Raw genomic sequence first — 25,138 nt, 5'->3', positions numbered from 1 at the left:
AAGTTCTAAAGATCTCAGCTAAACTCTAAACATAAATATATGAATGCCCTCAATGAGAAATCAAAGTACTGACAATTCATAAAGACATCAAACTGGAAATAAGGATTGATTGATTTACTGACTGATTTATTGAAGACTAGCAACTGAGGGGATTTTGCCACCCAAAAGGCTATGGATTTCTACGTTTTTGCATGAAATCAAACACCATATTAAATTGCACCTTAAGCAATTTCCATAAGCAAAACTACCTTTAAATTTGTATGCGTTTGTGTATGCATGCTTCTATTAGATGTAGAATTACCATCTGGAATGGTATACAGTGTAATATGGGATTTATAAATTCAGATCATTCTACAGTAGCATTCATAACAATCAATTTCACTGTCACTCATAAATTAGTGACCCTAAAACAGTGAATATTAATAGCTACAACATATTATGCTTCAACATGCTTAACTTCATAGTAAGTCCTAGTAACTTTAAAACTGAAATAAAAATAGCCTATGTGACAACACTGACTATCCATACAACATTTATGCATACATGGGCTCACTTAATGCATTTTGTAACAAAGAAACAAGAAAATCTTGCAGCTATGTATAACTACTACTTATTGAGAAATGCAGGCAACCAATTTGGATAAAAGGCTGGTTCTTGTTTCTTGGCAACCCGCGTATCTCTAATGTCTCCGCCCATCTCTCTCTCTCTCTTTCTCTCTAGCGCTCCATTCACCTGTAACGTGATCACGCAATTAATAGCGGGAGCGCGCACTCTGTTTTAGTTGTCCGCGGCTCCGCAGCGCTCGGGGAACTCAGGAAATCTGGATAGCTGTTTCTTTCAGAAACCAGTGGATTGGGATTTGTTTGTTGTTTTTTAGGTTTCTGAAATGTCGCAGGATATCACAAGTAACAGGTAAGCGCAAACTGTCTTACCTCCAGTGTTATTATGGTTTGTTTACAGAGGTTTCCGCTGCAGTATTTCATAACTCGCCGTTAAACTTGTTTGTTAGATACTTTGCACTGTCACAGGAGCGGTCAACAACCGTAAGTGTTTTAAACACCACAGGTTAAACATGTACAACTTTCCTTTCATTAATGACACTTCGTGAAAGCAGGTGGAAAAGGAATCCGTGCTCGTGTCGTGCGCTGTTAAGTATAACGGCATGTAGTGAACGATGGAAGCACTCCCTCTTATAGCAAGTGCGCGGTCCCGTGACTTTCCCGTTAAACCTGGCTGAGTGGAAACTGTTACTCTCGCGCAGAGCTCCGAGGACACGTCAAATCACAGTTGTACTCTCTCTTTTCACAGGGTCAGTTAGGCGGAGTCCAGCATCTTCGTGGCATAACACAAGCGCTTCTGGAAAGGGAAAGAACGCCTAAGTCATTTTATGGAGGCTTGCGGGACGCAACGAAAGATTTCTTAAAGTGTTTGGCACCGAGGATATCAGTCCAGATCCCCCTTCAAACCGGAGCATAGTCTTGTTTGGATTTCAGCATGTTTGAAATGTGGCGTTATGTGATCGAGATAAATGTGCTATGTGTGTGATCTGGAGAGGATCTTGTGGAAGGTGTCCAGCGGGAAAGAGACTGGGTGGACTCATCTGCTACTGATCCCCGTTTTCTGAGCGCAATGGACTTGGAATAAAGACAAAACATGGATATAATCTGGGAAATATTTATTATCCTTCAAGCCAATCTCATCGTTTGCACTTCAGGTAAGATTGTACATTATGATTCTTTAGACAGCAAGTGCTTAATATTCGTTTTATAATAGCTTAAGTTGTTAAAAAAAAGTATTATAAATAATTTACGTACTTTATCCCTATTATAAAAATAATATTGTTTCAAATATTTAGGAAGGCGCAGGATTCTGTAGGAATACAGTTTTTGATTATAGGCTATTAAAAAAGATTATAGGCTACAGTTTTTGATTATTTTTGTTTATTGCTGCCTTCAAAAATGAATCACTGTTCTTTTTTACTATTTCGAATAATTTAAGTTAAAAAATGTATTTTTCTTAATAGTTGCTTAAAATTGTATTTTATTGATGGTTGCCATCAAATACTAGCATACTCAGTCGGGTAGCTATAACCTATCCTGTGTTGTAAATGGGCTAGGCATATGATACAGTAGCCTAAATTGCGTAAAAATGCGTAAATTTAAATTACGTTAAAATTCAATTACATTAACTAGCCCATATTCATAATTTTTCCTCACTGCTAATATAAACGTAAATAGTGATTTTTGGAGGTGGTCATCACTGGATAGACCAAATGTAGAAGCAATGGAAGCCCGAATTACAGAACGCATCCATCACTGGTCTGCTCTGTCTCCATTAACACTTACTATCTATCACTTCAGTCAATCTAGGTTGCTCTCTCAGACACTACCAAAACAGCCACGGAAATAACTTATTGAGGGGGCAGAAGTCCGAATGACTGACAAAACATATTCAAATAAGAATCACGATTATTATTAAATTACTAAACAAATCAAGTCGGTTCTGGTGGAACTTTAAAGCTCCTCGTGAGAGGTTTATGGAACGCGTCCGGCAGCGTTGCCCACGCGAGAACTGGACATTGATGGCAACGCAGCGCGCAACACATCCGTCTTTCTCATGATGCGAGGTACAGGCAACGTAAAAGTCCTTGACCAGTGTTTATGGCCCCTTTTTAGTATCTTCATGTAAATGTTCACCATCATTTTGCATGTGGTTACTAATATGGGAATTCAGGTTGCTTTGAAATATTAGTTTAAACACCTTTTTTTTAAGTGACATTACAGATGAGCACAATTTAGTATGTGTGAGTGGTTTGTTTTTATTTGGTTAGATATGAAAAATACTAGTCAGGGTTTATATTGTGTGATTCAGTATACTAATCAAGGATCAAATGATTTCCTCATTCATACTGATCTCAAAACTTCCTACTGGTTCCTATAAAGCATCCTCTCTAAAGATAGAGCATGATGATTATGTTTAGTAGGTCGCTTACGTCTGTAAGATTAGCGTTTTTGTCTCCTTTTTATTGACAAGTCAATGTTAATGTGTAATTCAGAAAGACAGGATTTTTTCAGAAATGTTATCCATTGGCAATTGATTAGATTATAGAAAGTGGGCATTGCATATCAAAGCAGAGCCACACTGAATGTGGGTTTGCTTTTGGCATTCAGTCAACATTGCCCAGTAGCATAGTGACGTCAATAGAAAAGGATGTTTCTGAGGAAGAGCACGTTTTTACAAATTTGATTAATGATTGTGATGGCAGCCTTTTTTCTTTTTCACATGCACTTCAGAATAACATGCACAATGAATCATTCAAAATAAGAGCATTAAAAATTAATGTGCATTTAAATAAATTTAGCTTTTTTTTTTTTTTTTTTTTTTATATTGACTTTCAGATATTTTCTGGTGTGCCTATGGTAAATCATGTTTCATTTTCAAGCACATTTCCAATTTTCGACTGCCATCACTCCCCAAATAGCAAAGGCCAATAATGTACTTTCAACTCTGTTTTCCCCAGCAGTTTTCTTGATGACGTTTCTTTTGTCAGCAATTGCATTGTTTTATGATAGATGGAAAACACTCCATTTTGCGGTTTAATCAAATTTAGTTTTTAAACTTTGAAGGTCAAATTTATCTCTCTGTCTTTGGTATATAACAAGGAAGCTCTCAGTGATTTTGTTGTCTGTTGGGACATGTTCACAAAGATCAAAGATTCTATTTTGTCCCCACTACAGTCATAATTGTATCATAACAAGTGCCATCTTCCTTAGCTCTTTAGTTTCCAGGCGTTCTTACCCGAACATCATAGATTTTAGCTGACATTTGCAGAGCATGAGCATTTGTTTAGTTATGGCAGTTAATATTTGCTTTGATGCCGCTCTGGATCCAGCAGAACAGTGATCGCCTCATGAGCCCCAATTCTCAATTCACGAGTTCACTCTTACATATATTTAGCACGAGTAAGTTAATGCGTATTTGGCGTGTATGGTAATGAGTAGTTGGCGTGCTGTCCTGGGGAAGGGCTCCGGGCTCAGGAATGGCCCGAACCCAGAGTACCCCCCCCATAGTGTGGTGAGAACTCTAGTGATACCTTCTTGAGTGGAGAAGGGGTGGAGGAGGGATGCTGATTATCCCTCGAATGAACAGAGGTAAGTCAGCTGTATTTGTAGCCGAACATTGATTAACTTGAGTGGGAACCTCCTGTGTTAATTAGGCTAAGTATCTGACGCGCTCCTCCCGAACCTTGTTAATAAAACATCATTAAGTGAGGAGCATCACCTTGTGTCAGTGTGCACAAATACTGCATTTTTAGATGGACTGCGTTAGAAGTTGGTGCAAAATTAATTACGGTTCAATCAGTTATGAAATTCTTATCGGGACTGATTTATTTGTGCACTTTCTGGTTCTATATTCCGATACACTGAATGATCACCCTGATTAGGATGTACAGTGAGGTGCAAAAGTCTAATGATGATAAATGCAGATCATGTGATATAGCAATAATCAAAGTGTATTACACTGATCATGTGACTCTTGCAGACATCAAAGGATCTTTCTATTATTCAAACTCAAGATACTCAGAAATCATGCTTGAGAACATGATCATTGGATTCAGAAACGTAATGAGTAAAAAGAAATGTAACAGTTTTAAACAAATTATGCTGCCAATAGTCATTTCTATGGTGGATTTGAAACCTCATTGTATTGGTAAAATGTACTTTAATTTAGCTCTTCATCCTTCAGTTAAAGTCCAGGGAAGTTATTTAGTAGCCAGACAGACACTTTGCATAAGATGATATTCTAAAACAGTGACCAATGTTGCAAGTTACAGTAAAATTTCCATATTAGAGCTGCAAGGGCCTACTGTTGTTGTCAAATTTCTCAGTCCAGTCAATCAGTTTGGTGTGCACAAAAACATTGTGCCACCGTTATAATAAACAGACTTGATTATGTTTTTCAAGTTTATTTGAATAGGACTGAGAATCCAAAAAATCTCAATTTCGACACACCAGAGGTTTTCTTATGAAAACACAAGAATCTGCATTCATCCAGGTAATTGGAAGAATTTGTGTGTGAAAGTCTAGTCTAAAGCATCTGGACTTCTGTAAATATCTTGGTTGTTTTTTTCATGCAGTTTACTGATAGCAGCATACACAAATGCTGTTCATTGTAGTTCTTAGCAATCATTCACATTTCAACCCTTTTGAAATTGAGAAAAGTCAGTTATCAAGAACTCGATTAAACAGAGTTGAATGCTGTGTCCAGAGCACCTCTTGTTTATTGAGAGTGAGGCATTTACGGTGGCATTATTAAGAGGTTGTATGTACTTTCATCTGTGGTGGCTGAATGTTGTAATTTATCAATTCCTAATTTGCATGGTTCTTGTTGTTGTGAGCACAATATATTATATGTGCATGATCTTAAATAGAATATTCAAATTAATGCATAAAATTAATCATTTTTGTCCCTTGCAGAAAATGAATTTTAGAGACTCAGTTAGAGAAAATGTGATAAATACAGATAAGGTAAAATTGGAGTAATGTTTCTTATTAAAATAACCATGCTTGTAATGTTTTTAATGACAATTTTAGTGTGAATATTTAATTAGCCTGAAGAAGCATTCCATTTAATAAGGCATTTGAATCATTGAAACTAGACACAAGCCATAATTCAAAGGCTGAAAACCTTCTAAAACAACCGTGGGTCAGGAGCAGCTGTGTTTAGCTAGGTCTTCCCTGATGGGTGGGTGTAGCTAATGCTATTGACTGTCACATGCAACGAGCATAAACATTTGTAAAAGCCCACAGCAGCGCAACACCATGACATGTTTGCACTAGCTCTCAGGTGGCCCGGGGCACATCATCCAAAATGTGCACCTGGCCACTCTTAGCTCAACAAGCGACACTCTCTGCAGCCTGACAGCGATCTTGGCTCTCTTTGCAAGGGAGGCCTTGCTGCTGCCATGCGTGTGACACAGAGAAGGTATTTTTAATGTTTGGGCAATGCCAGGGCTGAAGGCTGGAACATTAAGCAATGATATCTATAGTACAGAGGCTTTGGCTGTGGCTGGGTGATCCTGCACGCCCACACTGGGTAACACTGTCTCAGCCGACTAATCTGATAATCCCATGCAGATGCGTCTGTGAGTGAGTTTGCATCTGTGCATGTGGACCTAGAGAGAGAAGAGAGCAAGAATTGCAAGGCTGTCAGCATCCTCGTTACGTGATTTGGTTGTTTATCCGTTTCCCTTACAGGATGAGAGGTTTGTGTCACAGTTCAAAACGTTTAGATATTGTGGAAATTGGCAAATGAATTGTTCTAAGTGAACCTGAATGCATAATACAGATGCAGATTATGTTCTTGTTGATAAGTGTGTGAGTCTCTGAGGAGAGTCGCTGCAAATGCTTCTGTAATACTGATAAAGTTTATATCTGCTAGTAAAACGTCTATTCTCACACTTGCCTCGATGCGTTTCTCGAGGGAAGTGCTAAGCTCTTCATGTTGTTTTGCTGGTCAAGGCAGTGGGTGTGTGTTTCATACCATGCCATCTGTCATATAATTTATTTATAGTAGAATAACTTTTTAAGACTGTGGTGCTGCTTGGGTTGCGGTAAGGTCATCAGAGCTAACAACACACTCCGGTATTAAATATTTTGTTACAGACCATTAAGGCCCCAATATACTCATTGCAAAGTTTTTTTTTTTTTTTTTTTTCGTCGTTTCATTAGGAATAAAAAGAAGTCCAGAATACCATATACTGTTAGCGATCTGGGTGGGGTCAGGAGGAAACCAATGCTGCTGAAAGCTGTGTTTAGATAAACATGTAAATATGTGCTACATGATTTCCTCTTGATAACAAAATAAACATACAGCAAAAATGAGAAAACGGTGATTAAGAAAGCATCTGATCTTACTGATGTGGATATTATTGCACCAACTGTGTAATTCAGCACTCCAGTCAAGTCAGGTTATGTGTATTTATACAAATGATTGACTTAAAAGAAAGCATCTTTACAGTATGAAGCATGGAAAAACCGTGTCGGTGTCTCTTTCAATTTAGAATGACAACTTTCTACTATAAAGCAACTTTCCAGTGTATTTATATTTTCACTCGTCGACATGTGACTCAACAGACTGAACAGAAGAAATGAACCAGAGAAGATTTCCATGTCAAAGAAGGCGGCGGCCCAGAGCACACATTTTTCAAGAAAGTTTGATTTGGCAAGTTTTTTTTTTTTTACTTAAATTTGGCCTGATTTTGTTCTTCGATTTTGCTTGAAATATCAAAGACATTTAACTTACTCTATACTGGTTCAGACAGCATACAGTTCATACATCGCTTTTCTTCTTTTTATTTTTTATTTTTTTTTTTTTTTTTAATGAGCATGACAACTTCATTAAAGGATTAGTTCACTTCCAGAATAATTTCCTGATATTTACTCACCTCCATGTCATCCAAGATGTTCATGTCTTTCTTTCCTCAGTTGAAAAGAAATTAAGGTTTTTGAAGAAAACATTCCAGGGTTTTTCTCCCTAAGGTGGACTTAAATGGCGGCCAACAGGTTGTAGGTCCAAATTGCAGTTTGAGTGCATCTTCAAAGGGCTCTTATCTAGCGAAACAATCGGTCATTTAAAAAAATAAATAAATTATATACGTTTTAACCTCTTACATCAGCTCGACCTCATGCATTACGTAGTCATGTTGGAAATTTCAAGCATGATTTAGGTGGAAGTACCGACTGAGTGTTTACAAAACACCATTTATTGTACAAAAAATGTAAAACAACGATGTGTTGTTTTTTGAAATTGGAGGAGTAAAAGAAATTGAGTTATTTCACCCAACCTTACTTTTTTGAGCTAAAGTACACAGATGAAGAACTAACCACGCATGACCTTTCCAATGTGATTACGTAATGCGTGAAGTCACACATGTGCATCGCAGAGCTAGTGCAAGTTGAGCATTTGTGGTTAAAAAGTATATATTTTTATTTAAAACAAAATGGCTGATTGTTTTGCTAAATACGACACTTATTCCTTGGCCGGGATTGTGTAGAGCCCTTTGAAGCTGCATTGAAACTACAGTTTGGACCTTCAACCCTTTGGCTCTGATTGAAATCCACTATACGGAGAAAAACTGAAGAAAGACAGACATGAACAGCTTGGATGACATGGGGGTGAGTAAATTATCAGGAAATTTTTATTCCGGAAGTGAACTAATCCTTTTGAGGTTGCATGCACTTTTCATCCATGGTGGCTAAATGTTGTAATTCTTGTAATCTATTTCTTCATCAAGCAGTTTTAGGCATGATATATGTACATGATTGTACAATATTCAAATCGATGCATTAAATTATTTTTTTTTATAATTTTTGTCCCATGCAGAACATTTAAAGGGGCCCTATTATGCTTTTTCCCATTTTCAACTTTAGTTAGTGTGCGGTGTTACTGTTTGGATATAAAAAGATCTGCAATGTTCCAAAGCTCAAAGTCCACTCCAAAGGCAGATATTCTCTTTAACAGAAAAGGCTTTTCAGGAACTACAACAAGTGACTCATTCAAACTACAGTGCACTTCTTCCAGATATTGTGATATCACAAAGTCACTCATTTAAATAATTCCCACCCATGGAATACATGAAGAGGCCTTGTTTAGTTGCGCTGGAGAAGATGAAAAAGAAGAGCTGCTTTAGTAGCGTGCTGTTATGTTAAGGGCTTTCGTGGGAACACTATAATTCGTTCACCACTCACAACGCACTGGGCCAGCTAACCAATAAGAGCACATTTTGTATTTCGGAAGGAGGGGCTCGATCCTGACAATTTTAGTGTGAAATTGTGTGAAATTGTGAAATTAGTGTGAAAATAAAATCATATTTTAAAACCCTAAAATGCTCAACAACAGCTGTGTCTGGAACATGGCAACGTTGCTTGTTGTCTGCCACGTTAACAAATTAACAAAACGCAAGTCCCCCCCCCCCCCCCCAATAATTTTTTTGTAAAGTAAGAATTTTTATGACAAAATATTGAAAGATTAATGGGAGAAGTTGGGTTATTATTTATTAATTAATTAAATTTAACTAATGGATCAATTGACTAATCAGAAAATAATTGATGGATTAACTTTAAAACCATCCATAGATTAATCATCAAAATAATCTTTAGTTGCAGCCCTAATTTGAATGTACAGAATGTCGTTGCTGTTGATAATTATATTGCCTCTAAAACGATTATGCCATGGCTTTGAAGAAGCCGGTTCAGAGGTCCGTTCAGTGGCACAGAGGAATGATGAAACGTATCAAGGGTGATTACACAAACAGCATATCGCCTGGCCTTTTTATATTGATAAACGGTTCAGGATGCTTGGGCTTGATTGAAAGAGTCCACGGGGGATGAGCCCTGCAACATTGCACTGGTGCAGCTGGATCCATAATGTGGTGCCACAAACGGGCCAGGTGAAAGACAATTATCTCATAAGTCAGTAAGCACAGCTGTCGGCAAGGTCAAGTTTCATTTATCGGTGGCATTTACGCCTCTTTCTCTTTTCAACCTGCATGGATGAGCCCCGGGATTGCCTCGGATCCATGATGAATACTAATGGTTGCCTCTGACAATTAGTTTCTGATGAAGTGTTTATTTATAGCATCACCTAGTTTCTCTGAGACTTCTGGAAGTGCCATGTGTAGGTACTTTATCACTTGGGTTTGAAAAGCTCTTTAGAAGGATCAGGGATATAAATGTATGCAGTAGTAGAGTACCAATTCTCTTTTGTTGCTCTCTACTTTCATTGAGGAAAAACATTTTGAGTTGGGTACTGTATATAAATAGCCTTTTTTAAACCAATAGTACAAACAAAGTGTTAGATGGTGTGACTCTATAAAAATTATTCTGATTCTGCCAAGTTAACCTTATTGTAATCAATTTGTTCTCCTTTTTAGGACAACATTTCTAGGACCAGAGGTGGGTAGAGTACCCAAAAACTGTACTCAAGTAAAATTAAAAGTACTTCTAGAAATATTTACTCAAGTAAAAGTAATAGTCTGAATAGTTACTTGAGTAAGAGTAAAAAAGTATCGGATAAAAAAACTACTCAAGTAGTTAGTTACTAGTTACTTTGGATCATATAGGTACTGAATATAGTCTATTTTTATTTAGATATATAGATTACATTTATGTAATGTGTATGTGTATACACACACACACACACACACACACACACAGCCGTTCAATATATATATATATGTATATGTAATTTATTTCAGTGATGCAAATCAGAATTTTCATCAGCCTTTACCCCAGTCTTCAGAGTCACATAATCCTTCAGAAATCATGTTGATTTATTATCAGTGCTGCTCTTTTTAGCTTTCTATTCATCAAAGAATCCTGAACAAAATGTCACAGGTTCCAAAAAATATTAAGCAGCAAAACATGACTCCGAAAACTGGAGTAACAGCTGATGAAAATTCTGATTTGCAGTAAGTAACTTAATTATGTATTATCCTACCTCTGACACTGAAACCTCTGAAAACGCCTCACATGACTGCTCTGAACATAACGAAACAAATGCATATTGACGGATCTTCTGTTCTGCAAAATGTAAACAAATGTAGCCTATATTTTTGCAAGCGTAAATATTGTAAAAATATGAATATTAATTGTGTCTAGAACAGGCCGCGCGCCGCTGCGCAGAGCTAACGCGGGTGTTCATTTCATACTCTGTGACAGCTTATTTAATGTATAAATTATACATTGTATTTAATGTAAGGTACATGTACAACAAACTGGTAACTTAATGTCATAGTGGTATCGTGGCCTATACCTGTGGAACAGTAGACAGCACACGCGGTGTTCATCTAATAAAAGATCTTCATATAGCTCTAGCAAACAAGCCTTTGCAGATTTGCTTTCAACTGACTGTAGATCCAAAGCCACGTCTTCATCGCTCTTGATGTTCTTAAACTCTCTGTTATCTGAGTGAGAACCGCTTCAGAGACTCAGCGCGTGCCGCAGGGAACTGAACGAATCATTCAAACTGATTCGCGAACCGATTCACTGGTTTGCCAATTGGTTTGATAAAGCCTTTAAACAGAATCGACTCAAAAGAATGAATCATTCGCGAATGGGCATCGTTCATTGCCCAGAGAAAAGTAGACGGCGCGTTTGGAATAAACCGAAGCATTTTTAACTTGTATTGCATTAAGATACAGTAACGAGAGGAGAGTCGCCCACAGTAACGAAGTAAAAGTACTGTTTTTTTCTCTAAAAATATACTTGAGTAAGAGTAAAAGTACCCATTTTAAAATTTACTCTAAAAGTATTAGTTACCCCAAAAATGTACTCAAGTAAATGTAACGAAGTAAATGTAACTCGTTACTACCCACCTCTGTCTAGGACAAAAAAATATTGGATTTGAACATAAAATGCTGGGTTAAAAACAACCATTTCTGGGTTATTTTGACCCAACTTGTTGGGTTTTATACACTTTGGTTTTACACAAGTAAATGTTTTAGGATGTGACAGCAACAGCAGCCAATGAGAATCTGTGGGAAGAAAACTGGCATCAGTAAGCTGTTCTAGTTCATTAAATGACAATATTGTATATTCATGATTGAAAAGTTACATCAAAATCAGCTTTACCTCTTGCCATCTCATCCGTCAGACATTTAAGATTCAGTTTCAAACTGTCAAATGCATAGCACGACCATAGCTGTGTTGCTAGCGCACTATGATCAATAGTGCTCGGGTGTAGTCAGTGGAGCGCACAGGAAACTTTGTTACATATAATAGTGATGTGGCATCATGTTTCAGCCCTGGTCGTGCCAGAGGTTGTCTTATTGGGAGTTGCGAGGGGCTGTAGTACTTAACTTTGGAAAAAATGTTACGGCTAGCTTGGATCATGCAAGGCACCTCAGCCAATCATACAATGGCCTCTGGTCTCCTTCCCGGTGTACTGCTAAAGCTGTAGTGTTAGCATTAGCCATTATGCTTTTTTGGCTAAAGGTGGCAGGCTTGCTTTCCAGTGGCTTTGGTCACGCATTTGTTTGGCAGGAGGTGAAATTTCCATGGTGGCTCCGGCACGTCATTCGATTTAAGCAGAGGTGTCCAAACTCGATTCTGGAGTGCTACTGTGCAGACTTTAGCTCCAACTTGCCTCAACACACCTGCCTGGAAGTTTTTAGTATAGAGGGTATGCATTGACGTCACTTTCCGACCGGAACACGCCCCCTCAGCCAGACTGAGTGGCAAGAGAGCCTGCATGAATGGCTTTAATAGGGAAGCTGCTAAAACACGAGTAAAACAAACGATAATCAGTTTAAACTAAAGATTTGTTGGACTCGATATAGTGTTCCTTACAAATTACCAAAGATCCAGTGGTCCATGCATATTGTTATGCAGCCAGGAATCACGGTTCGTGACATTTATGTGTCTGATTTTGATGCCGGGAAATGGATAAAGCAGATTTGCCTGTGAATGCATTTTGTAAAAAGGTAGGTCTAAATCCAGGTGATCACTTATGGCAATGTTATTAACATTATGAACGTTATAAATATCGTCATTGTCTGTCCCAAAAACTTAGTTTTTGTCAGTGTTTATTTACAGTAAAAACATCCAGTTATGCAGAAAATAAGATGTAAACATTTAATTGGTGACAATATAATATATAACAATTCAATATATAGGGTATGATTTTACCACAAAATTCAACATATTAACATAAAATGATCACTGCAAATCTGTGTGTCGCTGCCTGGAGTCCATTTGTTTCTGTGGATCTATTTCCTTCTCTTTTTGTGTCTTTCATATGCCTCAGATTTCTTGTCAAATCTCTTTGCACAGTCAATCGCAAAGCTCTTTCTTGATGTTTTTTGTGTGTTTTGTCACAGCATTCACGCTGAAAACCAATGTTGCCAAACCAATACCCTCTACCCTATACCTAGAAAGACCTTGATTAATTGGTGTTGGAGCTATACTCTGCAGGACAATGGCACTCCAGGAGCAGGATTGAACATCACTGGCTTTGAGTGTAGATCCAGTGAATGCTGCGTTTGTAGAATGCTAACGTTCAAAGCACATGTTAGCTACGACGTACATATAATCAAAAGAGAATAAATGTGAGACTACAATCATTTTTCAACCATAATTTAATTCAAGAAGTTTCCCGTCAGTCAGAACACAGAATGACCATTGACAAATGTATCCAGTTTTAATCAGTTTGGCACAGATTGTCCAACATTAGGTAACACTGACCCAACACTCGGTAGGTATGTGAGGGGGTTATCATTTCTACTGACAATAACATGCCTGCAAACTCATCAGAGAAAAAAAGGTGACAGTGTTTGGGGGGGGGGTGCAGAATGGGCGACGCCGACACTGTGAACGCATTAGCCTTGCACGTTCGCCAGATTCTAAATAGACATTGTTTACAAGTAATGTGGCGCATCCAATGCAACAAGACGTCAAATTGCTTTGTTACACTGTATTACTCTCGCATCAGCTGTTGTCTAAACAGTCACATCTACCCACATCAACACATCAAAAACGCTTTAAAAGTAGGGCTACATCCAGCTGACTTGAATGACTGCTGCGCACACGACAACCTCCATAACGTGTCGTTAATCAGGGTAGCTCAGAATTGGAGTAGCAGCCAGAACTCAGGGCAGAGCACCTGGCTTAAGTTAGGGGCTAATGATAAGGTTGCAACCTAAGTTGGCTATCTGAAATACTATATACTTACGTAGCAAGCTAAATAGTTAACTTTAGTTAGCAAGACGGTCAGACAATGCAGGAATTAACATTACAACTAGCTAACAATGTTAGATGGCTAGAAAATTTGCTATCTTGCTAACGGAAATTCCAGCATTGGAAACGCTAACTTAGCTGACGTTATTTGACTTAAGCAAACAAATATCTGTTGTTTAGCTCCAAAAAGACTGATTTACCTTGAATTCAATTTCCATCAGAGTTTCCACATTAGGTCAGGTGTCTCTTGACAGGCGCGAACACAGATGGCAGTGTGTTTCAAGATCCTGAAGCAAGCGCTGAGATTCCGATTGGTTCAGAAAAAATGTCATTTATAAGAATTGTCCAATAAGGGCCTACATGGCACGCAAGCCCACCCCCACCTCCCTCTCTTGACAGGCGCGAGCTCAGTAGAGATTCCGATCGGCCCAGATGTCAATTAACGCAAGACCCCCCCCCCCCCCCCCCCCCCAATTGACAATAAAAATAAAAGCGGCGATTGTCGCCGAAAAGCGACAAGTTTGCAGGTATGCAATAAAAATGGCCAAGCAGATGAGTTACAGAAAAACTATCCAGCACCAGGGTAAACATTTAAAAAATGACCCAACTGATTGAACATTTGGGTTAAAAAATAACCCTGCATTTTTATGTGTTGAATCAGGAGCTTAATGAATCAATTTACAATGTGAAAAAGTGTCAAACATTGCAAGTTACCAAAAAAAGGTGACTTAACCTGTTAACGTTTACCAGAGCGACGGCGCACTGAAGCGTTTTTTCCCCACTAGTTTAATGTTTATGAATGAATTTAACGTGAAAGAATATCATTAATCTTGGCAAACTATATATCATTCTGAAGGTCTAAGCCTCAAGCATCGACGACAGATCACTGTTTTTCGATGGAAAGCTTATAAGGAATGTATTTGCTACATTTGTGTAAGCAGTACACATTAAAACAGGCAGAATAAAAAAGCCGTACGTACCTTTATCACTGTAATAACGAGCCGCAAACTCCCAGTTTAGTTAGAGAGGTAAGGGTCCACAGAACAACATCCCAGTGAGCACTTTTAGTCCAGCGAAAAAATAACGTTATAATAAGGATGAATATTCCTTTGTTTACATTTCATTTCTTCGGGAGAGTTATTGTTCGCGTCCGTTATGGAATAAATTACGCTCAAAAACAGCGTCTTGGTGGTAAAAAACAACAACACGGTGTTGTAGCATACAGTTTTACAAACAGAATGAGACCGTCCACGGAAAAAAAAGTCTCAGAAAAGCGGAATATAATTTATTTGAATTTGGCGCTCTCTCCTGAAAGCGTGACGCAGGCTGTGACGCAGCTGTCATCTGAGCGGGGCGTAACTTAGCGATCTGCTTTTTACATAAAAAAATGTTGTTTTTTTCTTCTACATTTTTTTTTTGTGTGTGTGTGTGGGGAATGTGGCCGTATCTGCATGATTATCATATGTATGGACGGACATCAGCGTGTTTATTACCGACTCTATGACGGCTATCATTGTGATTCATTGATCAGCTATTATTGATTATATGGCCCATCTGTATGATTATCATCTGAATGGAAGCACATCAGCGTGTGATTACTGACTGTATGACCATGTCTGCCAATATCACTTCATGTCTGGCAATCAGAATACTTCAGTATACGTACTATATACAAAGCAATTTTTTTATTTTTTTTCCTTTTTTATTACTCAATTATTTTTGTATTTTTTAGTGCTCAAATAAATCTGTCTATGATTTTATAGTTGAAAAACTATGCAGGAATATGTATAATGACTAAAATAGTTTGTATAATTCTGCAATCCATTTGGTGGTTATTTTTCCTCAAACGGGGGTGGGAGGACTATAAATAGTTTCAGAAAAAATATTGCAGGAATCTCATTTTTCATGGTATCTTCTTCAAATTTGAAATATAAATTCATGAGACATGTGGCTTTCAATCCATTACTTTTCTGGATTGCTCCAGGACTTATTTCATGTATTTGTATATGAAATAAAAAACATTCAGTGTGGAAATATATTTTTCAAGGCACGTCAGTGTCTATAACTTTTGATCTTTTTGAGCATTATCAACTGTGGATAGATAGTAAAGATAGTAAAGCCCAGAGTGTCTTCTTTCCAAAGATACCTAATTTGTTTGTGTAGCACACTTTGTCAGGAACTGTTACCATTTTAATTTAGGTAGGTTATTTTCACATGTGAGGCCCACAATGGGGGGGCGAAGGTTAACAGGTTAAAAAAATAATAATAATAAAAAAAACAAAAATAAAAAAAAAAATATATATATATATATATATAAGAACAATAATTGGACTGTAGCAAACGTGAAAGTCTAAAGCTGTATTTGTGTAAAGGAATAGTTCACCCAAAAATGAAAATGGTCTTAATTTAATCACCCTCATGATGTTGCAAAATGCTATAACTGTCTTCTGTTGAACACAAAAGGAAATATTTAGCGAAATATCTTGATGTCTTTTGAGCATTGTACTCATGTTTAGCATCTTTTACCACCTCACATGACATGTCATTCTAAAAAAATGTTAATACATTTTTTTTATCTTCTGGCTTGAGGTGCACTACTGTGCCCTTATCAGTTTGAATATCATGAATGACCTCAGAACACAACCAAAATTCACAATCTGAAAAATGTTTTATGAGCAGGTAAGTAGCTTATATGCTGCTGTTTTTTGACTGTTGTTGAAATCAATTGTTTTAAAATGTTACAAAAGTTTGGCAATGCTGACATTAGACATAACGATTGCTAAAATGGTGGAAACCGTTATAAATTGGCTAGCGGGTAAGGCTAATAGACCAAAGTTGTTACTGGTTTAAAGATTATTACCAGCATAAACACTGTTTTGTGAACCTTTTTTCAATGCACAGGAAATTGGATGCTATGCAAAGTAAATGCATTGCTGAAAGGCCAAGTAAGTTTTAGTAGTAGCCTGACTTTTCTTTATTAATGGATTTTAAGCCATTATTATAAGCTTACCATAGTGATTTGAGGTAAAGCAAAAATACAGTTTGGAAAATGGATTTGTGAATTATTACACAGCATAGCTTCAATACTTGAAATAGTCAAAAAAAAAAAAAAAACCTTACAAAGGAGTAAAGATCAACAGAACAGTTACCTATAATCATCTTAAATACAGTACAGTTGTCCATTTTATACTCTTGTGTAAAGCATAATTTAGTCAAGAAACATTAAACGGCAGGGTAAACTGGTGAAAAACCCAACTGTAAATTAAACTCAGGGGCATCCTTATGGTGTCCGTATTAAACTGTATTTTAAAACTTGAATGTCTGTCAGCTTGTTGTGTTTCTAAATATGCTGTAACTAAGGGAAATAAAATGTGGCAAGAAAAATGCAAACCTTGCGCTCAAACGGTAGTGCCTTATTTTCATGTGTATCAGGGGCACAACTGAATGTGCTCCCACAGGTCCAGTTCTCTCTGCAGCTGTGTGAATGTTATAGATTCTGTGGTCTCTAATATACACATTAAAGAGTCCCTCATGCCAGATAGATGCTAATAATAATGAGCATCACTCGTATCTTAACATAAACAGAACTTCTCCAACACCAAATAGGTGCTAAAATACTATTTGGTTGAATAATGTTGCTTCTCATCCAATCTCTATGGATTGGCATTTTGAGCATCTTTGTTGGTCTGTACTCTAACACACAAAAAATGAATGGTCATTTGCTCAATACTTATTATACTCGGCACTTGTAACCTCCTTTGGTCATATACAGGACTTCTGCAGAAACCAAATATATCAATAATTAAAATATTGCTCCTCTTGCACTATTAATCTGTATACAGTATCTCACAGAAGTGAGTACACCCCTCACATTTTTGTAAATATTTTATTATATCTTTTCATGTGACAACACTGGAGAAATGACACTTTGCTACAATGTAATGTAGTGAGTGTACAGCTTGTATAACAGTGCGAATTTGCTGTCCCCTCAAAATAACTCCACACACAGCCATTAATGTCTAAACCACTGGCCACAAAAGTGAGTACACCCTTAAGTGAAAATGTCCAAATTGGGCCCAATTAGCCATTTTCTCTCCCTGGTGTCATGTGACTCGTTGGTGTTACAAGGTCTCAGGTGTGAATGGGGAGCAGGAGTGTTAAATTTGGCATTATCGCTCTCACTTTCTCATATTGGTCACTGGAAGTTCAACATGGTACCTCTTGGCAAAGAACTCTCTGATGATCTGAAAAAAAGAATTGTTGCTCTACATAAAGATGGCATAGGCTATAAGAAGATTGCCAAAACCCTGAAACTGAACTGCAGCACAGTGGCCAAGACCATACAGCGGTTTAACAGGACAGGTTCCACTCAGAACAGGCCTCGCCATGGTCGAACAAAGAAGTTGAGTGCACGTGCTCCGCATCATATGAGACATATGAGTGCTGCCAGCATTGCTGCAGAGGTTGAAGGGGTCAGCCTGTCAGTGCTCAGTCCCAGAAGGAAGCCTCTTCTAAAGATGATGCACAAGAAAGGTGAGGAGTACAAAGACAAATATGTCTTGCCTACAGTCAAGCATGGTGGTGGGAGTGTCATGGGCTGGGGCTGCATGATAGCTGCCAGCGCTGGGGAGCTACAGTTCATTGAGGGAACCATGAATACCAACATGTACTGTGACATACTGAAGCAGAGCATGATCCCCTCCCTTCGGAGACTGGGCCGCAGGGCAGTATTCCAACATGATAACGACCCCAAACACGCCTCCAAGACGACCACTGCCTTGCTAAAGAAGCTGAGGGTAAAGGTGATGGACTGGCCAAGCATGTCTCTAGACCTAAACCCTATTGAGCATCTGTGGGTTCTCTAACATCCACCAGCTCGTGATGTCGTCATGGAGGAGTGGAAGAGGACTCCAGTGGCAACCTGTGAAGCTCTGGTGAACTCCATGCCCAAGTGGGTTATGGCGGTACAGGAAAATAATGTGGCCACACAGAATATTGACACTTTAGGCCCAATTTGGACATTTTCACTTAGGGGTGTACTCACCTTTGTGGCCAGCGGTTTAGACATTAATGACTGTGTGTTGAGTTATTTTGAGGGGACAGCAAATTCACACTGTTATACAAGCTGTACAGTCACTACTTTACATTGTAGCAAAGTGTCATTTCTTCAGTGTTGTCACATGAAAAGATATAATAAAATATTTACAAAAATGCGAGGGGTGTACTCACTTCTGTGAGATACTGTAGGCTATTTGAAAATGGCATTTTGGTTTTCCAAAGGTTGCTCATCCGCACTGACATTTCTGAAAACGCTTAAATCACTTTTCTGTGCAAGCTTAAAACGTCATAAATGCTCACTGAAATTTCTTCTGACATGATCATCTTATTAACAAAATACTCCACTATTCACTTGTTCATCCAGGTAGCACTCAAAATGAACATTCAGTGTATGGTCTTAAAAGCATCTATCATGTGATCAATACAATCTTTGCAGAATGTAATATGAAGATTGTACAAAGTAATATGTCTTTAGCAACATTATTAAAGTGAATAGCAGGCACAACAATGCTGCTAAAACCATATATATATATATATATATTGTCGCATTACTAAACGTGTAATTTACGAATATCTTAGTTTGCAAATTGATGTACTTTCGCATTGAAAAGATGCATATTTTTTATATTTATCCAGATTAATGTGGACTTTGAGATCTAGGAAAGAGATTCAATGCGAAAGTACATTTCATTGATGCCTAAAGCAGGCAAATGGGTAACACTATTTTGATGGGTCCACAACATACTGACTTTGAGAAACTTTGCAAGTATATGTCAACTTATTCTACTAACCCTAAACCTGACCTAACAGTCTACTCTGAGAGTTAGTAGACATGTAGTTGCAAATGAATGAGAATTAGTTGACATGTAGTTACAAAGTTACTTCTAGTTAGTAGCAGTGTTGGGTGTAACGCGTTACTAAGTAACGCGTTACTGTAATTAAATTACTTATCCACTGAAAAAGTAAAGTAAGGGATTACTGTTCATTTTTAGGTAATTTAATTACAGTTACTTATAAAGTACTTGCGTTACATACAGTAAATAATTTCAACAGTTCTAAAAGCAATATTGAATTTGAAATCTAAATTTACCGTCTAAAGATATTGAATGCAGCGGCTTTAACCCTCCGCGTGCGGGTGCGTTCACTTTCAGATTTTCCTGATTCACAGAGAAACCTTAAATACTCAAATCAGGGCCGGCACCAAGAGGGGGCATTCGCGGGCAGAGTTACCGTGCCCCCCACTTTCCATCCTCTCCCCTTCATGCTGAACGTCATCGTTTCGAAAGCGAAAGTGAAACCGGTAAAACAGCGCACATAAGAAAGCGATTGCACGCTTTAGCGAGCATCAGAAACTGCACGCAATCACAGATTGCACGCTCCCCCCCCCCCCCCCCCCCCGACCACACACATACACACACACACACACAAAACGTGATTTGTGCCCCCCCCCCAGAAATTCAAATGCCCCTCTGATGGAGGTGCCCTGGCGCCAGCTCTGACTCAGATACATATAAGACTAAAATCAATAGAATCTAAAAATCTTGAAGTGTCTACTTGACACTTGAACGAATTCAAATAAAAAACTAATGTTTCTGATTATGCAATCCGTATGAAACTAAAGCAAGGTACAGTCTTTCCCGTGTCTGAGCTCATTATATGCAGTCACCTGCGCGCATATGCCCTCACCTAGATACAAAAAAAAAAAGTAAAATATTAAGAAAAAAAAATAATCATCTAATATTCATCATTTTTGAAAGAAGACCTGCTATGAGAAATTTGCCTCATAAGAACAGCGCGATCTGACGACATTCAGCAGAGAAGATCATTTCTGTAATTTATTCTTTCCTACATTAGTTAACGTGTTATTTTGACATAAACCTGTACAGATTTTACTAGTTGGGCTTTTCCTGAACCTCTTGCCAAACTGAAATGTATTGTTTAACTTTTAAGCCTTTTTGTTATTCAGATATTTTGCAGAGTATTTCTATTTGTCAACCAAAGGTGGTTACATTTTTTTCATAAAAATGTTTAAGTATTACAGTTGTTTTAAAGCTAAAAGGCTAAACTATTCTATGTTTGACTCGAATTGAAAGAATATAGAGTTTAATTTATATTAAGGTTTATAGGGATTTTAAGATGTAGCCTAATTAGTGATTTGAATAATTAAGTTACTTATTGAGTAACTAAGTTACTTTTCAGATAGAGTAATTAGTAAAGTAATTTAAATACAATATTGATGAAGTAATTAGTAACTGTAATTAATTACTTTTTGAAAGTAACTTACCCAACACTGGTTAGTAGAATGTCTAAAGACTATCTGGACTATCAAAATAAAGTGTAACCGCCAAACGTAAAGAAAAACCCATCTGTTTGAACCATGTTAGTGAACTACAGTATGAGTACTCGCCTACCTAATTACTCACGCACATCTCTAATCTCTAGTAGTGACAAATGTAGACAAATTTGCCTCTTATGTTTAGCTGTTGTGAAGTGCCTCTTTGAAAATCCTTTACCAAGCAGGGGGGTCCCTCCATTGGGAACATGGATCAGAAAATTAGTGTTAATTACTTTTTGATCTATTGACACTAACTCTGCAGACATTCAATAGGTTTATTACCTCTGTGTTGCAACAGCCCTCATCTATTCATTTGATTACCCAACTTTGAATAATGCATGAGCAAGTCAGCTGCTGGGAAGCGGCACCATTTGTAAAATGCTGTAAAGGCAATGCCAGCAGCATTCAATCATTTGAATTATATTATTAAGCCAATCATTTGAATGCCATTATTAAAGCGTAAACTGTAAACACTGTTGGATCTTAGTTGATACCGTCCCTTAGAGGCAGTTTAGATTTAATCTGCCTATTATGTATCGTCTTGCATCGAACGTGGGGCCATTGTCCATTTAGTAATTATTTTCGCTCCCTTTGATTAGTTTTGACAGGAAGCAAAGCGATGCAGATGTCGCCACACACATCCTGACTGTGGACCTCCAGTATGCTGCCAATTACTTGAAGTCTTTCGGACAGAACCTTGTGAAATTAACAGCTTTAGATGTCTATGACCTCCGACTTAATTTTCACTATATAGATTTGAAGCATTTCTTTCTGCTGAAGCCAGTAAATATGTTATTGGGGCATCGCCAAGCTGTGTGGGAAATGGAATAGAACTTAGCTGCTTTGCTCAAACTGCTGTCATAATGAAATATGTGATGTCTCATTTTCATGCAGCCCTGCACATTCAACTGGGTCACACATAGGATCTGAGTGCAATGAATTACATACAATCACAACAGTTCCTTTGGTCCCTGTAAGCTTACATCTGTATACACACTTACATAAAAGCCATCAGAACTCTCATTTTAATCACAATAGGCATAAAAACATTACATTTGGATGTTCTATGGAAACCTTTTGTCGCATGAAGTCTGGAGTACTTGAGTCTTATGCTTTCAGAAATGATCAATTGGCGTTATGTTTTCCTATCCTGTCTTTCTCCTGCTAATGACGGCAGCTTTGAGCTGCAGGGTTGGGAGCTTTTGTTTTCCCAACTGAGAGGGAGAGAGATGGTGTGATGCAGTGTGTGATGCTTGTCCTGGAGCTTCCACTAAAGCTCTCCTGTATTATTACGCAAGTGTCCCTCGGGAGAACATGGCTGATGAATTGTTATTGCCTCTCACTCCATACTAACTTTTGCTTGAAGATATATCTTGACAGGATACCTGAGACTAGGAGAGGGAGAAAGATTTGTGATGTTCATCAGTTGGTGATGAGAGATAAAATTGTTGTTTTCACAGTTTTGTAGGCCTTGACACATCCAAACAGTTATTACTGTAATGATCATACATTGTTTAATGTACTATTTGCAGGGTGTAAAACTGGAATCCTTTAACTGTACTTGAACCCTATTTTAAAGTCAGTGTATTTGTGAAAAAAAAAAAGCAAAATTCTGCAAAATATGATCTTTTGTGTATAGCAGAAGAAAGAAAGGTTAAGTAAATGATGACAGAAATTTTTAGGTGAACTATCCCTTTAATGTCTGCAAAACATATAAAATATACTTTTACAGTTTTATTTGTTTGTTTGTTTTCGCTAAGCAATACAAAATGAGTGAAAAATTCAGAATTTGACTTGTATGATGCTGGATCCACTCCAGTAGGATCACTGTAAATCCAATACCATTATGTACAGTGGGGCAAATACGTATTTGATACACTGCTGATTTTAAGTTTTCCCACTTACAAAGAATGGAGAGATCTGTAATTTTCATCTTGGGTACACCTCAACTGAGAGACAGAATATAAAAACAAATCCAGAAAATCACATTGTATGATTTTTAAATAACTTCCATTTTATTGCATGAAATAAGTATTTGATCACCTATCAACCAGCAAGAATTCTGGCTCTCACAGACCTGTTAGTTTGTCTATAAGAAGCCCTCCTATCCTCTACTCGTTACCTGTATAAAAGACCTGTTCACACACTCAATCAATCAGACTCCAAACTCTCCACTATGTGCAAGACCAAAGAGCTGTCTAAGGGTGCTTTCACATCTGTAGTTCACATCTGTAAATTCAAGATGACTGTCAATCTCCCTCGGACTGGGGCTCCATGCAAGATCTCACCTCGTGGAGTATCAATGATCCTGAAAAAGGTGAGGGATCAGCCTAGAACTACACAGGAGGACCTGGTCAATGACCTGAAGAGAGCTGCGACCACAGTCTTAACGGTTACCATTAATAACACACTACACCGTCATGAATTCAAATCCTGCAGCGCGCACAAAGTTCCCCTGCTCAAGCCAGCACATGTCCAGGCCCGTCTGAAGTTTGCCAAAGACCATCTGGATGATCCAGAGGAGGCATGGGAGAAGGTTGTGTGGTCAGATGAGACCAAAACACAACTTTTTGGTATAAACGCCACTCGCCGTGTTTGGAGGAAGAAGTATGAGTACAATCCCAAGTACACCATCCCAACCGTGAAGCATGGGGGTGGAAACATCATGCTTTGGGGGTGCTTTTCTGCAAAGGGGACAGGACGACTGCACCGTATTGAGGGAAGGATGGATGGGGCCATGTATCGCGAAATTTTGGGCAACAACCTCCTTCCCTCAGTAAGAGCATTGAAGATGGGTCGGGGCTGGGTCTTCCAGCATGACAATGACCCCAAACACACAGCAAGGGCAACTAAGGAGTGGCTCCGTAAGAAGCATTTCAAGGTCATGGAGTGGCCTAGCCAGTCTACAGACCTGAACCCAATAGAAAATCTATGGAGCGAGCTGAAACTCCGTGTTGCCCAGCGACAGCCCCAAAACCTGAAAGATCTGGAGAAGACCTGTATGGAGGAGTGGGCCAAAATCCCTGCTGCAGTGTGTGCAATCCTGGTCAAGAACTACAGGAAACGTCTGACCTCCGTAATTGTAAACAAAGGTTTCTGTACCAAATATTAAGTTCTAATTTTCTACTGTATCAAATACTTATTTCATGCAATAAAATGGAAATTAATTATTCAAAAATCATACAATGTGATTTTCTGGATTTTTAAAAAATATTCTGTCTCTCACAGTTGAGGTGTACCTACGATGAAAATTACAGATCTCTCCATTCTTTGTAAGTGGGAAAACTTGAAAAATTGGCAGTGTATCAAATACTTATTTGCCCCACTGTATATATTATGTTTTGGAAGACAAATTTGAGAACTAGCCCCAAAGCAGTTCAAAATCACTATTCAGAATTATTAGTACAGTATGACAAGTCTATCAACAATCCAGAAGTTGTCCTCACTCATAGGGATCTTTAATCAAGCAGCTTTAGCATTGTGGTCAACTTCAGTTATAGGATTTCAACTGCATTATGTTCAGATAGTACTCAGTGAAATCGTTAGCTGCACTGTGGTGTTTGACTTTTCCAGTAGAGCCTCTAAGAGGAGGAAGCATTTTCACCTCTCCTGCCACCTCCTCTTTTTGTTAAATTGAACCACTCTCCTGCATTAGTTCTTGTCCTTGATGGAAGGATTAAACCTCTTCCAGTTCCATTAAAGGCAGCCTTGCCACATCTGGCCTCAAAGTCATGTTTTCCAGTGGCAGGGAGGATGAGAAAGTTTAGGTGTAAAAATGCAATATCCTAAATTCTTGCTTTGTAATTTCAGGCCGTGACCTCCTTTAGCAGCAGGATCTTTACTTGGTCACTTCAATTATAAACTACAGCCCTGGTTCAATTGGCTCTCTTGTCGGGTTCACACAAAATGCATCTCCATTCTAATGTTTGAGGAACAGAAGTGGAGGCTTTTAATTCCAGTTTTGTTTGTTTTGTGCTTCTCTTGCAGGGCTGTTTGCCAGAAATTATTT

The 25,138-nt window shown here is 38.1% G+C and overlaps 1 protein-coding gene across 2 annotated transcripts in view; it reads left to right on the top strand.

Moving 5' to 3' along the window:
* The first annotated feature begins 726 nt into the window (after positions 1–726).
* Positions 727–25,138, top strand: part of LOC306852647 (carbonic anhydrase-related protein 10-like) — a 196,152-nt gene continuing 171,740 nt past the window's right edge. The window contains exons 1-2 of one of the 2 annotated variants that reach the window (XM_079389648.1): positions 727–912; positions 1,309–1,714. In XM_079389648.1, the coding sequence (XP_079245774.1) occupies positions 1,654–1,714 (61 nt within the window). In that variant the 5' untranslated portion in view covers positions 727–912; positions 1,309–1,653. The remainder of the gene's footprint in view (positions 913–1,308; positions 1,715–25,138) is intronic. The other variant, XM_079389647.1, reaches the window with a different exon arrangement.

The sequence above is a fragment of the Barbus barbus genome, assembly GCF_936440315.1.
Source record: "Barbus barbus genome assembly, chromosome: 32".
Classification (NCBI taxonomy): Eukaryota; Metazoa; Chordata; class Actinopteri; order Cypriniformes; family Cyprinidae; genus Barbus; species Barbus barbus.
This window is presented reverse-complemented; position numbering and strand designations above follow the sequence as displayed.